This window comes from Dryobates pubescens, chromosome 24 (genome assembly GCF_014839835.1).
Source record: "Dryobates pubescens isolate bDryPub1 chromosome 24, bDryPub1.pri, whole genome shotgun sequence".
In the NCBI taxonomy this organism is placed as follows: Eukaryota; Metazoa; Chordata; class Aves; order Piciformes; family Picidae; genus Dryobates; species Dryobates pubescens.
The window spans coordinates 16,168,194-16,183,327 of NC_071635.1; the positions used below are offsets into that span (position 1 = coordinate 16,168,194).

Consider the following 15,134-nt stretch of genomic DNA (forward strand, 5'->3'; position numbering starts at 1 on the left):
TGGCTGAGGGTCAAGGCAGTGATGTTAGGTGCTGGGAGAGCTGCAAGCAAGGCAAACTCAAAATCCCAGTCACCTGCCTGGCCTTGGAGATGTGGTTAGCTGAGAGCCATCAGCTCTGGGGCCAGAGAGCCACCACCAGTTTGGGAAGGCATTCTCCCTGCTGCCTGCCACCCCCTCCACCCCAGCTTTAGTCTAGACTTTGGTCTGTCCCTCCACACAATCTGGCTGCTGTTGGTGTGAGAGCCTTTCCTCCCAGCCAGGCTGCAGTCTGGGACAGCCTTTGTGCTAGTCCTTCAGCATCCCTGACCCTTCATCTCCTTCCAGATCTCCAGTAATAACAACAACAACAACTCCTTTTCTCCTGCTCTCCCTCCACATTTTACTGTCTCACTTCCTCTGCTGTGATTTAACTCTTGACTGAAACACTCCCCAACAAAACCCTCATTAAGATAGACTCCCAAGTTCAAGGCAGAAAGGGACCTGTATGAACAAGCAGGCTCTGTCTGGGCAAGAGGGTTCTCTGCTGTGTTCTTTACTGCTCCTTCAGCCAGTCTGGTTGTAAGCATCTAAAGCTCATTAGCTTCTGTACATTAGATGATTGCCTTTTTCTCTTGAAGATTAGCCTCAAGAGCTCAGCCTAGGAGATATTTGCCTAGGAAAAAATCTCTGCTGTTTTTCTGGTTTACATGGTACACATTTAACTCTGCTACCCCCCCTCCCCAGACCCCTCCAAAATAGATTTCAGGCTTCTCTTTCTGCAGCTGCTAGATTGATACAGGGCCAAGAAGCACTCTTCAAACCCCCCAACCCCACCCTGGCATCAGCCTACCACAGAAACACAGAATGGTTTAGGTTAGAAAGGACCTTTAAAGGCCATTTAGTCCAATCCCCTTGCAATAAGCAGGAGCAGCCTTAACTAGATCAGGCTGTTCAGAGCCCAGGCCAAGCTGGCCCTGAAAGCTTCCAGGGATGGGGCATCCACCACCTTCTAATCTGTGCCCACCCTCACTGTGGTAGATCTAATCCCCAGCTCTCCTCTCTCAGTTGAAATCCACTCCTCCCCCTCCTGTCACCACAGGCCTGTCCTAAACTTTCTTACAGGACTCCTTCAAGCACTGGAAGGCTGCAAGAAAGTCTTTCCCAGGTGGATTGCACTGCAGTGGAGCCCCAAAACTGCACACTTCACCCTCAGCCTTGCCAAATGTTTGCAGGCAGTGCTGTCCCTGCCCCTTAGGATCACAGAATCAATGCTATATCTTCATTGATGGTCTGGAGGAGGGGATGGAGTCCATCAGCAGGGAATGTGCAGCTGACAGCAAGCTGAGGGCAGGAGCTGAGCTGTTAGAGGGGAGGAGAGTTCTGCAGAGGGAGCTTGCCAGGCTGGGCACATGGGCAGAGGCCAACAGGATGGCATTCAACAAGTCCAAGTGCCAGGGGCTGCACTTTGGCCACAGCAACCCCAGGCAGAGCTACAGGCTGGGGGCAGAGGGGCTGAGAGCTGCCAGGCAGAGAGGGACCTGGGGGTGCTGGGGGAGAGCAGCTGAAGAGGAGCCAGCAGTGTGCTCAGGGGGCCAAGAAGGCCAAGGGCAGCCTGGCCTGGGTCAGGCAGAGTGTGGCCAGCAGGAGCAGGGAAGTCCTTGTGCCCTGTGCTCAGCACTGCTGAGGCCACAGCTTGAGTCCTGTGTCCAGTTCTGGGCTCCTGAGGGTAGGAAAGAGGTTGAGCTGCTGGAAGGTGTCCAGAGAAGGGCAACAAAGCTGGGGAGGGGTCTGGGGCACAAGGCTGGGGAGGGGTCTGGGGCACAGCCCTGTGAGGAGAGGCTGAGGGAGCTGGGGTTGCTTAGCCTGCAGAAGAGGAGGCTCAGGGGAGACCTTCTTGCTCTCTGCAACTCCCTGCAGGGAGGTTGTAGCCAGCTGGGGGTTGGTCTCTTCTGCCAGGCCCCCAGCAGCAGAACAAGAGGACACAGTCTCAAGCTGTGCCAGGGGAGCTTTAAGCTGGATGTTAGGAAGTTCTTCCCAGCAAGAGAGATTGGCCATTGGAATTAGCTGCCCAGGGAGGTGGTGGAGTCCCCATCCCTGGAGGTGTTCAGGAAGAGACTGGATGGGGTGCTTGGTGCCATGGCTGAGTTGATCAGATGGTGCTGGGGGAGAGGTTGGACTGGATGAGCTCAAAGGTCTCTTGCAACCTGGTAAATTCTATTCCTATCCTATCCTATCCTGTCTTATCCTGTCCTATCTTATCCTACCCTACCCTACCCTACCCTACCCTATCCTATCCTACCCTACCCTTATCCTATCCTACCCTTATTCTCTTCTCTTCTCTTCTCTTCTCTTCTCTTCTCTTCTCTTCTCTTCTCTTCTCTTCTCTTCTCTTCTCTTCTCTTCTCTTCTCTTCTCTCTTCTCTCCTCTCCTCTCCTCTCCTCTTCTCTCCTCTCCTCTCCTCTCCTCTCCTCTTCCCTTCCCTTCCCTTCCCTTCCCTTCCCTTCCCTTCCCTTCCCTTCCCTTCCCTTCCCTTCCCTTCCCTTCCCTTCCCTTCCCTTCCCTTCCCTTCCCTTCCCTTCCCTTCCCTTCCCTTCCCTTCCCTTCCCTTCCCTTCCCTTCCCTTCCCTTCCCTTCCCTTCCCTCCTATCCTATCCTATCCTATCCTATCCTATCCTATCCTATCCTATCCCCCCTTGTCCTGTCACAGGACAGCACTGCAAAGAGCCTGGGCCCTGCTGCTTGCCCCCCACCCTTCAGCTATCTATCAACACTCATAAGATGCCCTCTCAGCTACTTTGCAGACTAACCAGCCCCAGGGCTCTCATCTTTCCTCCCTGAAGACAAGTTCAAGCCCCCCCCCCCCCCCCCCCCATCCTCATAGCTCTGCACTGGACTCCCTCCAGCAGATCCCTTGTCTCTCTCCCCACCTGGGGAGCCCCAGCCTGGCCACCACACCATGGCAGGTGTGGTCTTGTCAGAGTCAGTGGTGTGAGACTTCTCTCAGCTCACAGCAACGTTTTCCCTCTATTTGCATCCCTGCAGCATGCACAGTAGGTGAAGAGGGAAATGATACTTCTCGTTGATCCCAAGCTCCAAGTTTCCTTGTGGAAGCTGGTTTCATTTAAATCAGAATCACCCAGCAGCCTGATGAGGTCATGGTGGAGGCATTCACACCCACTCACAAGAAGGCTGAGGAAAAGGCTGCCCCAAACAGATGCCCATTAGCAGAATGAAGAAGGAGGAAGCAAATCTTCTTTAGAGCAAAGTGAATTACAATCAGATTTGCAGTCTTGTAAGAGGCCAGTGGTGAGTGGAGTCCCTCAGGGATCAGCACTGGGCCCAGGCTTGTTCAGCATCTTTGCTGGTGCCATGGACAGTGGCATTGGGTGCAGCCTCAGCAGGGTTGCTGAGGACACCAAGCTGTGTGGTGCAGCAGACAGGAGGGAGGGAAGGGATCCAGTCAGAGGCACCTGGACAGGCTGCAGAGCTGGGCCCAAGGCAGCCTCAGGAGGTTCAAAAAGAGCAAGGGCAAGGTCCTGCAGCTGGGGCAGGGCAATCTCAGGGCAGGGACTGGCTGGAGAGCAGCCCTGGAGGAAAGGCCTTGGGGGTGCTGGGGGAGGAGAAGCTCCCCAGGAGCCAGCAGGGAGCACTTGCAGCCCAGAGAGCCAAGCAGAGCCTGGGCTGCAGCAGCAGAAGTGTGGCCAGCAGGGCCAGGGAGGGGATTCTGCCCCTCTGCTCCACTCTGCTGAGCCCACAGCTGCAGCTCTGGGGCCAGCTCTGCAGCCTCTGTGCCAGGAAGGCTCTGGAGGGGCTGGAAGGTGTCCAGAGCAGGGCCAGGAGGAGGAGCAGAGGGCTGGAGCTGCTCTGAGCACAGCCTGAGAGAGTTGGGGTTGTGCAGGCTGCAGAGGAGAAGGCTCCCAGGAGACCTTCTGGTGGCCTCCCAGGAGCTGCAGGGGGCTGCAAGAGAGCTGGGGAGGGACTTTGGAGGGGGTGAGGGAGGGCTAGGAGTGGGGGGGCTGGAGCAGAAGTAGAAGTGGGGAGCTGGAGCTTGGCTGTGAGGAAGAAGTTGTTGGCCAGGAGGGTGGTGAGAGCCTGGCCCAGGCTGCCCAGGGAGGTGGTGGAAGCCTCCTGGCTGGAGGTGTTGAAGGCCAGGCTGACAGAGTTGGGGCTGTGCAGTCTGGAGAGGAGAAGGCTCCAGGGAGACCTCAGAGCAGCCTTCCAGTATCTGAAAGGAGTCTAAAAGGAAGCTGGGGAGGGAGTTTTGACAAGGAGTGCCAGGCTGAGGAACAATGGCTTTGAGCTGGGAGAGGAGAGACTGAGAGTGGAGATGAGGAAGGAATTGTTGGCAGTGAGGCTGGGGAGACTCTGGCACAGGCTGCCCAGGGAGGCTGTGGCTGCCTCCTGCCTGGAGGGGTTCAAGACCAGGCTGGATGAGGCCTTGAGCAAGCTGGGGCTGGTGGGAGGTGACCCTGCCCACAGCAGGGGGGTTGGAGCTGGCTGATCTCTAAGGTCTCTTCCAACCCAGCCCATCTCTGCGAGTCTGAGACTATGTCAATGCAGAGAGAGCAAAACGAGGCCTTGCTGAGATGTAGCAGCAGTGTCTTCAGCTCACCTTCCAATGTAAGGAGATAGTTATCAGCTTAAGAAACTTGTATTACAAGAAAATAATATTTAAATCACGCACTGAACAACATCTCAGGTTACTGCAGCCTCTTAAAATGTTAATTAGCTCTGCTGCTCCTTGCTGTTTGTGTTAGGTCTTACACAAACTCCCTGACTTTATTACTTATGGCAGGCTGGCTTTTGAGCCCTTTGCTACTTGAGGCAGCACAAAGCAGCCGGCGTTCAGTTACGAAACAGCTAGAGCCGGTCCTTGGGTTGGGTTTATTCTAACCCAACTCTTTCCACCAATGTTTGCTGGTTTGAAAGACAAATGCACCTCCTCCAGGCTGTAGCTCTGAGAAGGAAACAGCTCGTTGTCACACAGCCTGAATTTGGGGCCACATCTCTGTATCACAGTCTCACAGTATCACCAAGGTTGGAGGAGACCTCGAGGATCATCGAGTCCAACCTGGCACCACAGACCTCAGGACTAGACCATGGCTCCAAGTGCCACATCCAATCCCCCCCTTGAACACCTCCAGGGATGATTACTCCACCACCTCCCTGGGCAGCTCATTCCAATGGCCAACAACTCTCTCGGTGAAGAGCTTTCTCCTCACCTCCAGCCTAAACTTCCCCTGGCGCAGCTTGAGACTGTGTCCCCTTGTTCTGGTGCTGGTTGCTAGAGAGAAGAGACCAACCCCCTCCTGGCTACAACCACCTTTCAGGCAGTTGTAGAGAGCAATGAGGTCTCCCCTGAGCCTCCTCCCCTCTGGAGAGGGGATGCACAGAATCACACAGAACGCATCCTGTCGGAGGAGACCTCCAAGCTCATCCAGCCCAACCCTCGACCCAGCCCTGCAGGGTCAGCACTAAACCCTGTCCCTAAGCACCAGCTCCACTCTCTGCTTGAACACCCCCAGGGATGCTGACTCCATTCCCATGTCTGAGAACCCTCTCTGTGAAGAAATATTTCCTAGCATCCAGCCTGAACCTCCCCCGGGGACAGCTCAGAACCGTTTCCCTTGCTCCTGTCTCTTGCCACCAAGGAGCAGAGGCTGCCCCCAGCCTCGCCCCAGCCTCCCTTCAGGGAGCCGTAGAGAGCAACGAGGTCTCCCCTCAGCCCGAACCACCTCGGCTCCCTCAATCTTGCAACTACAAAGTACTTTTCCTACCCTGTGACTATTTCCCTTCACAGTCAGGAAGCCTCAGGGGAGCCACTCAGAGAGGCTCCAACCCCAAAGGGGTCACTGGGTCTTCCCCAGCGGCTCTCAAGCGGAAGAAACAGCCTTAAAGCATCATTTGAGCCCAACAGACTTTTTCCTCACCACGTTGCCTCGAAAAACAACCCCAAACCCTGGCCACGTTGGAAAAGCTTTGCTACTTTTTGTTCGTGCAGCTTTGCCTTGCGCAACTTTCATCGCCTTTCCCCCCCCCCTAACACTGTAGCTGCGGTTTGGCTAGGGGTGGGAAATGCTCCTGGATCGATCGCCTGCTGGATGGAGAATGCCTTCTGCGGGTGGATCCCCTGCTGGATGGAGAGTCCCTTCTTGCCGGTGGATCCCCTCAGGCACGGGTGCCTGCACTTTCGCGCAGGGATCCCCTCTAACAGAGGACCAAGACCGTCGGTGTAAGCGGCCAGGGGCTGGAAGCCGCCAGGAGAGCAAGAGATCGCCCCCCTAAAAACTACTCATCTTTGGGGCCAAGCGCAGGCTGCCTGCTGCCGGCGCTGCTCAAGAGAGGCCACTCTCGACTCGCTGCGGCCGGACGAGGGGCCGGAGCAGGGGCCGGCACCGTGAGCCTGCGGCTGGCGGGGCGCGGAGGGCGGGAAGGGGCCGGGGCCGGGCAGGGCGCGGAGGGAGCGGGCGGGGCCGGGCTTGTGCCAGCAGCTTCCCCGCCGCCTCGGGGGCGTGAGGGAGCGGCCGTCGGGGGCGGAGGGCGGCTGCGCGGCCGCCGCCTCCCCGCTGCTGGCGGCCGTGAGCGGGGGGGGGGGGGTCGGTGGGGGGCGGCAGCGGCCGGCTGGAGCGGCGTGGAGCGGAGCAGGCAGCGGGGAGTCCGGGCCGGCGGGACCGGGCGGCCGCGGCGGGTAAGCGGCGTTGCGCTGGCCGGGGCGCCGAGGGGCGGCTGCCGCCCGTGGTGGCGGCAGCGGCGGAGCTCAGCCGCGCAGCGGCGGGGAGGGAAAGGCAGGGAGCCGCGGGGCGGGGAGCGCCGCCGCTCCGCCCTTGTCCGCTGCGTGCGGGAGCGAGGGGCTGCCGGGCGGCGCGGGAGGAGGCGATGCTGCTCCGCTGCGGCTCCGGCTCCCGCTCCCTCCCGGCGCTGCCTTGCTGCGGGCGCCGAGCGCAGCCTTACGCCGGCGCTGCTGCGGGGGAGGGCGAAGCGGCGGGCGGCTGGGCTCCATCCGCGCCCCGCCGGGCTCCATCAGCGCCCTGCCAGCGCCGACGGCGCTTCCACAGCGGCCGGTAAGGTGCGCGGCTCCCGAGCCTTTGGTCTCCGCGGGTGGCCGCGGGGTTTCGGGCCCCGCGGAGGTGTGCGGGCAGGGCCGGGCTCAGCCTGCGCGGGGGGGGAGCGGCGGGAGGGAGAGAGGCCGCGCACGGCGCGGCCGGGGGCAGCCCCCCGCACCCCCAGGGGCCCGGCTCGGCTGGGGAGGGCTGAAGTGGGTTCTCAATAACTGCGCTGCAGAGGGGCTGTGTGGTGCGGGGCGGGAGCGCTGCGCCTGGGGGGGGGTTTGCCTGCACGGAGAGCGAACAAAGCAGCCCCCGAACTTCTGAGCGGGAGGCAGGGAGGAGAAAACTTCTCGCTCGGAAACGCTTGCGAGGAGCAGAAAGCGAAGTTCTGTTGGCCGGCGATGAGAAACGAGCGTAGGTTTCATTGGCTTTTTTATCTCCTAGCAATCGACACCTCCGCAGACCGCAGGATAATCTCCCTCCTCTTCCAGATTGTGTCATTCTTTCTAAATTGCGTGTTTTAAAAACAACAAAGGCAGTGACTTCATAGGGAACCGCCAGGAGCTGCTCCGTTCCCCCTCCTGGTTTTGGGGAAGGCATTTGGGAACCGGTTTGGTTTTGTAGGTGGGATCGGGAGTCAATGTAGGACAGGGAGACGGTGAGGTTGGTTGCAGGTAATCTGTGTCTAGCCATCTTATTAAGGCGTGAGTTGTAGAGGAGGGAATATGAATGCCTTTGCATGCGGAACTAGCTGGGGCAGTCGCTGGGATCACTTCGGGAAGCCTCCTCGGTGGGAAGGGAAGGTTGGGTGAAACTGCGGCGAAACTGGGTCAGAACAGGCAGGCTGCCTTCTGGGGGGGCAGAACCTCGTGTGAGAAAGCTGCCGCTGCATACATGAATCCCAATGTCCCTTCGGCTCCCCGGGGGTCATTTGTTTGGCTTGAGGCTGGGGAGGTGATGACATTTAATACCTGAAGTAATGACTGCAGAGCAGGGCTGCTTTCTGTGCCCAGATTATGCAGCAGGCCTCTGACTGATGCTACCTTTGCAAGTCTGTCCTTGAGTGACCAGGTCACTCGCTGTCCTTGAGTGATCAGGTAGTGATAGGACTAGGGGGAATGGAATGGAGCTGGAGGTGGGGAGGAAGTTCTTCCCCATCAGAGTGGTGAAGCCCTGGGATGGGTTGTCCAGGGAGGTAGTTGAGGCCCCAGCCCTGGAGGTGTTTAAGCCCAGGCTGGATGAGGCTCTGGGCAGCCTGATCTAGTGTGGGGTGTCCCTGCCCGTGGCAGGGGGGTTGGAACTAGATGCTCCTCGTGGTCCCTTCCCACCCTGACTGATTCTATGACCAGAAACACCTTTTGAAGACCTTTCTGCAAGAGTTAGGATCAACCACTGCCCAGCTGCAAACGGGGAGACCAGCCTAAAGAGTTTGGTTCTTGTGCAAGGGCGAGAAACACTGGTGAGGAAAGAGTAAATCCAGCCTTGGAAACCTTTTGGTAGAGCAGTTACAACAGAATTTGCCACCACTCCTCGTGCTATCAGACCTCCCTATCTGCTCAGCTTTCACCTTGGGCATGTGTGTGTTTCATCTGGAGTGTCTTCTTCGTCTGCCAACGGGCACAGAGCTTTCCATAAACAGCTTCTCAGTGTAGGCAGGGACTGGAGAAGGGAGAAGACTGATGCAAAAGCAACCCCCAAACAGCACAGACAAGGACATTCAGCCTCGCTTTTAAGATGTTTTCTTGCTCCTTAAGGGACTACCTGATGGCAGAAAAAGCACACAGCATCTCTTCCTCCCCTAGTGTGTGCCTGGGTGTTTTTTTTGGTCTGCTGGTGCATGGTAAAAGAGTTTGACTTGCTGTAGAGGATGGATTTGGAACTGGGTTGTGTTGCTGGTGTGGTGGTTGGTTGGTTTGTCCACCCCCCCCCCCCCCCCTCTATGGAGTGTGATTTTTGGGGTGGTTGTTCTTGGTTGGGGCTTTGTTTTGCTTGCTGTGGATTTGTCTTATTGTGGTTTTGTTTGCTTGGGTTGGGGTTTTTTTTGGGGGGTGGTTTTGGTTTGGGGGTGGTTTTGGTTTGGGGGGGGGGGGGTTTGGGGGTGTTTTTGGTTTGTTTTTTGGAGTGGGGTTTTTTTTTTTGGGTGCTTGGTTTGGTTCTTTTCTTTTAAGCTGGAGGTGTTCAAGGAGGGATTGGCTGTGGCCCTTGGAGCCGTGGTTTAGTTAGTCAGGAGGTGTTGGGTGATAGGTTGGACTTGATGAGCTCTGAGGTCTTTTCCAACCTTATTGACTCTATGATTCTAAAGTACTTTTGACTATACCAGATGAGCCCAGGGGGTGCCCAGGAGGGCAGGAGGGGCAGCACAACAACCCCAGGAAGGCTGCAGGCTGGGGGCAGAGGGGCTGGAAAGTGGGCAGCAGAGCAAGCCCTGGGGGTGCTGGGTGGCAGCAGCTGGAGAGGAGGCAGGGGGTGGGCAGGGGGGCAAGGAGGGCAGCAGCAGCCTGGGCTGGAGCAGCAGTGATGTGGGCAGCAGGAGCAGGGCAGGGATTGTGCCCCTGGGCTCAGCACTGGGGAGGCCACAGCTTGAGGGCTGGGCTCAGCTTTGGGCTCCTGGCTGCCAGAAGGAGCTTGAGGAGCTGGAGCAGGGCCAGGGAAGGGCAGGAAAGGTGGGGAAGGGTCTGGGGGAGAGGGCTGGGGAGGAGCAGCTGAGGGAGCTGGGATTGTTCAGCCTGAAGAAAAGGAGGCTGAGGGGAGACCTTGCTCTGTAAAGCTATCTGAGTTTGGAGCCAGGTAGGGATTGGTCTTTCCTCCCTAGTAACAAGGACAAGAGGAAATGGCCTCAAGTTGCACCAGGGGAGGTTTGGGTTGGGCATTAGAAGCAACTGCTTCCCTGCAAGGGTTCTGCAAGGTGGGGAAGGGTCTGGAGAAGAGGGCTGGGGAGAAGCAGCTGAGGGAGCTGGGGGTGGGGAGTGTGGAGCAGAGGAGGCTGAGGGAGACCTCCTTGCTCTCTGCAGCTCCCTGAGAGGAGGCTGCAGCCAGGGGGGGTTGGGCTCTGCTCCCCAGGAACAAGGGCCAGGAGGAGAGGCAATGGCCTCAGGCTGCCCCAGGGGAGGCTTAGGTTGGAGAGGAGAAGAAACGTCTTCCCTGCAAGGGTTCTGCAAGCCTGGCCCAGGCTGCCCAGGGAGGAAGTGGTTGACTCTTCCTCTGTGGAGGTATTCCCAAGAGGCAGAGCTGTGGTGCTGAGAGCCGTGGTTTAGCCCCAGCTTTGGAGGAGTTAAGAGACAGCTTGAACCAAAGTGATTCTGTGGTGTGAAAGGAATTAGGCTGTGTCCCCGGGAGGGGCTTTGCAACAGCTTCATGAGGCAAAAAAATCTTCACTCTGAAACTGTTGTTGAGTGGAGTTGGAGGCTGTGAGATCCCCAGACTTGAGGGCACTTGAGTGGATGGAAGAGCATGGATGAAACAAAGAGGTATCTGTGGGAGAAGGATGTGCTGAATGCTAAGCAGTGAGTCAGACTTTCAGCAGGGTGGCTGCGAATGGAGAGGCTGGGATCAAGTCACCCATCCACACACAACTGGAGATGGGCTTCAGCATGGGTGAGTAGCTAATCACCACTGCTGCCTGGCACCTTGGACTTGTGAGGCCTCCTGCAGAGCCTTGTCATTTTGGATGCCTCGAGGGGAGGCTGTGGAGAAGGTCCTGCAGCTGGGTTGGGGCAATCCCAGGCACCAATACAGGCTGGGCAGGGACTGGCTGCAGAGCAGCCCTGGAGGAAAGGCCTTGGGGGTGCTGGGGGAGGAGAAGCTCCCCAGGAGCCAGCAGGGAGCACTTGCAGCCCAGAGAGCCAAGCAGAGCCTGGGCTGCAGCAAGAGAAGTGTGGCCAGCAGGGCCAGGGAGGGGATTCTGCCCCTCTGCTCCACTCTGCTGAGCCCACAGCTGCAGCTCTGGGGCCAGCTCTGCAGCCTCTGTGCCAGGAAGGCTCTGGAGGGGCTGGAAGGTGTCCAGAGCAGGGCCAGGAGGAGGAGCAGAGGGCTGGAGCTGCTCTGAGCACAGCCTGAGAGAGTTGGGGTTGTGCAGGCTGCAGAGGAGAAGGCTCTCAGGAGACTTTCTGGTGGCCTCCCAGGAGCTGCAGGGGGCTCCAAGCAAGCTGGGGAGGGACTTTGGAGGGGGTGAGGGAGGGACAGGACTGGGGGGGCTGGAGCAGAAGTAGAAGTGGGGAGCTGGAGATTGGCTGTGAGGAAGAAGTTGTTGCCCATGAGGGTGGAGAGAGCCTGGCCCAGGCTGCCCAGGGAGGTGGTGGCAGCCTCCTGGCTGGAGGTGTTTGCAGCCAGGCTGGAGGTGGCTGTGAGCAACCTGCTGTGGGGTGAGGTGTCCCTGCCCAGGGCAGGGGGCTGGGGCTGGCTGAGCCTGGAGCTCCCTTCCAGCCCTGGCAGCTCTGTGATCGTCAGTTGCACTCCTGCAGGTGAAGAAGGCAGCAGGGCACCGCTGCTCCGTTTGCAGGGGGGAAGGTTGTGTCGCTTTGCTCTCTTTCCCTCACGGTGGGGGTTGTGTCAGCCATGTGGCTTTTGGAAATCCAGAGTAAGCCTCCCAGGTTTGAAATGCAGCCTTCTCTCTCTTCTTCCCTTGTTAAGAGAGGCCCAGCAAATCAAATCTTTCCACTTGTGCAAGCCAAACAAACCCCTTTGGCGCGGAGCTGTTTTCCTCCCGACCGAATGCAGGTACCAACAATAATAATTAGCAGTTGTGTAGCACAATAAATCTTCAAAGTGCCTTCAAATCTTAATCAGCAAGCCTTAATAGCCTGCTGCTCCTGCAGGAGAGGTAAGTAATTAGAGAGATAAAAATGAGCCTGGGCAGACTCCTCAATGGAGGTTATTGTTGAGGCGGCAGTCAGTGGGACAAAGCTTTTCTTTATCGCTGGAGTCTCTGAGCGCTTCCAGCCCAAAGCGCTCTGTGATGGCTGCTGCTGCACAGCAAATGCCTTGGAATATTTATGTGTCCAAACCCATGACAATAGGACCCAGAGGGCCTGCTTGATGTAGGCATCCTCTTGTTCCAGTCCTTCACAGCTAAGCAGGCCTGGCACTCAAGAGTCTCTGTAGTGGTTATCGCGGAGCACTTGTCAAGACTGACTGGCTTGAACAAGAGTAAGCTCAGCTCTTGAAGGGGAAGGGTTTGCTCTTGAAGAGCTCTCCAGTTTAGTCAGGCAGCAAGCCTAGAACCTGTAGGCCATCAGTGATACTGGTGACACTCAAAGTGGTGTCACCAGAACGATGTTAAACCTAAGAGCATTCAAGTGTTGACTCACAGAACATACTTGGTTGGAGGCTCATCCAGTCCGACACTCATCCCAGCACTCAACACTAAACAATGTCCCTAAGCACCAGGTCCACATGGTGCCTGAACACCCCCAGGGATGGTGACTCCAGCACTGCCCTGGGCAGACTGCTCCAGTGTTTGAGAGCCCTTTCAGTGAAGAAGTATTTCCTATTATCCAGACTGAACCTCCCTTGGGTCAACTTGAAACCATTTCCTCCAGTCCTGTTGCTTGTCCTCCAGGCTGGCTCCTTCCTCACTCCAACCTGACTTCAGGTAGTTGTAGAGAGCAATGAGGTCTCCCTTCATAGAACCACAGAATTGTCAGGGATCAGCCAGCCCCAACCCCCTGCCATGGGCAGGGACACCTCACACCACAGCAGGTTGCTCACAGCCACCTCCAGCCTGGCTGCAAACACCTCCAGCCAGGAGGCTGCCACCACCTCCCTGGGCAGCCTGGGCCAGGCTCTTGCCACCCTCCTGGGCAACAACTTCTTCCTCACAGCCAATCTCCAGCTCCCCACTTCTACTTCTGCTCCAGCCCCCCCAGTCCTGTCCCTCCCTCACCCCCTCCAAAGTCCCTCCCCAGCTCTCTTGCAGCCCCCTGCAGCTCCTGGGAGGCCACCAGAAGGTCTGCTGGGAGCCTTCTCCTCTGCAGCCTGCACAACCCCAACTCTCTCAGGCTGTGCTCAGAGCAGCTCCAGCCCTCTGCTCCTCCTCCTGGCCCTTCTCTGGACACCTCCCAGCACATCAGCGTCCTCTTCTCCAGGCTGAACATCCCCAGCTCCCTCAGCCACTCCAGGCTGCCCAGGGAGGCTGTGGCTGCCTCCTGCCTGGAGGTGCTCAAGGCCAGGTTGGATGGGACCTTGAGCAAGCTGGGGCTGGTGGGAGGTGTCCCTGCCCACGGCAGTGGGTTTGGAAGCAGATGATCTTCGAGGTCCTTTCCAACCCAAGCTGTTCTCTGATTTCCCTGGTCTGGATGCTGCAGACATTGGAGGGGGAGAGTTGGTTAGCAGCCTGCTGCTCTGTCAGGCACCCTTTGTGTTCTCTGCTTGCAGCCGAAGCGGCTGGAACCCTGCTGCTGGAGAGGAGGGGAGGGGAGAGGAGAGGTGAGGAGGGGAGGGGAGAGGTGAGGAGGGGAGGGGAGAGGTGAGGTGAGGAGGGGAGAGGTGAGGTGGGGAGGGGAGAGGTGAGGAGGGGAGAGGTGAGGAGGGGAGAGGTGAGGAGGGGAGGGGAGAGGTGAGGTGAGGAGGGGAGAGGAGGGGAGGGGAGAGGTGAGGAGGGGAGGGGAGAGGTGAGGAGGGGAGGGGAGGGGAGAGGTGGGGAGGGGAGGGGAGAGGTGAGGAGGGGAGGGGAGGGGAGAGGTGGGGAGGGGAGGGGAGGGGAGAGGTGGGGAGGGGAGGGGAGGGGAGAGGTGGGGAGGGGAGGGAGGGGAGAGGTGGGGAGGGGAGGGAGGGGAGAGGTGGGAGGGGAGGGGAGAGGAGGGGAGGGGAGAGGAGGGGAGGGGAGAGGAGGGGAGGGGAGGGGAGGGGAGAGGAGGGGAGGGGAGAGGAGAGGAGGGGAGAGGAGGGGAGAGGAGGGGAGAGGAGAGGAGGGGAGAGGAGGGGAGGGGAGAGGAGGGGAGGGGAGAGGAGAGGAGGGGAGGGGAGGGGAGAGGAGGGGAGTGGAGGGGAGAGGAGGGGAGAGGAATGGAGAGGAGAGGTGGGGAGAGGAAGGGAGAGGAGAGGTGGGGAGAGGAAGGGAGAGGAGAGGTGGGGAGAGGAAGGGAGAGGAGAGGTGGGGAGAGGAAGGGAGAGGAGAGGTGGGGAGAGGAAGGGAGAGGAGAGGTGGGGAGAGGAAGGGAGAGGAGAGGTGGGGAGAGGAAGGGAGAGGAGAGGTGGGGAGAGGAAGGGAGGGGAGAGGTGGGGAGAGGAAGGGAGAGGAGAGGTGGGGAGAGGAAGGGAGAGGAGAGGTGGGGAGAGGAAGGAGAGGAGAGGTGGGGAGAGGAAGGGAGAGGAGAGGAGGAGGAGAGGAAGGGAGAGGAGAGGTGGGGAGAGGAAGGGAGAGGAGAGGTGGGGAGAGGAAGGGAGAGGAGAGGTGGGGAGAGGAGGGGAGAGGAGAGGAGGGGAGAGGAGAGGTGGGGAGAGGAGGGGAGAGGAGAGGTGGGGAGAGGAGGGGAGAGGAGAGGTGGGGAGAGGAGGGGAGAGGAGAGGTGGGGAGAGGAGGGGGAGAGGAGAGGTGGGGAGAGGAGGGGGAGAGGAGAGGAGGGGAGAGGAGAAGTGGGGAGAGGAGAGGTGGGGAGAGGAGGGGAGAGCACATCTTGGTGGGGGGGGAGCAAGGCAGGGTGCAGAAAGCATTTGCCAGCCGTTGCCCCCGAGCCCTGCAAAGCCATGAATACCAGAGTAAGTTAATGTTGTGTGTCGCCAGTTAAGCATTAATGAAACCTGGGCATCTGTAAAGCAGGGTGGAGCTCCCGGGAGAAGAGTTTCCCAGCCCCACCTCCTCCTGAAGTGCAGGGAAGGAAGCCGGCGTTTCCCGGTGGGAAGGGCAGGAGACGACTCCTTGGTGCCTGCTGTTGTTTGGTCCGGGCTCTGCTTTCTGCCCTGCTGCTTAAATACCTGCTGAGCAACCAGGGCTGCTCCTCTCTGCATCATTGCCTATTAAAATCCTTTCATAAGAGGCAAGGAACGGAGGAGGCAGCTTCGGGACGACACCGCCTGGTGGCTGTGGGGCAGGCTGTGGATGTGGTCTGCCTGGACTGCAGCAAGGCCTTGGCCACCATCCCCCCAGCAAGCTCCTGGTCAAGCTGTCAGCC

General features: G+C 58.6%; 1 protein-coding gene across 1 annotated transcript in view; it reads left to right on the forward strand.

Moving 5' to 3' along the window:
• Positions 1-7,427: 7,427 nt before the first annotated feature.
• The window catches only part of PTPN13 (protein tyrosine phosphatase non-receptor type 13), a 161,889-nt gene continuing 154,182 nt past the window's right edge, over positions 7,428-15,134 (forward strand). The window contains exon 1 of the mRNA XM_054172520.1: positions 7,428-7,440. Within this exon, the coding sequence (XP_054028495.1) occupies positions 7,428-7,440 (13 nt within the window). The remainder of the gene's footprint in view (positions 7,441-15,134) is intronic.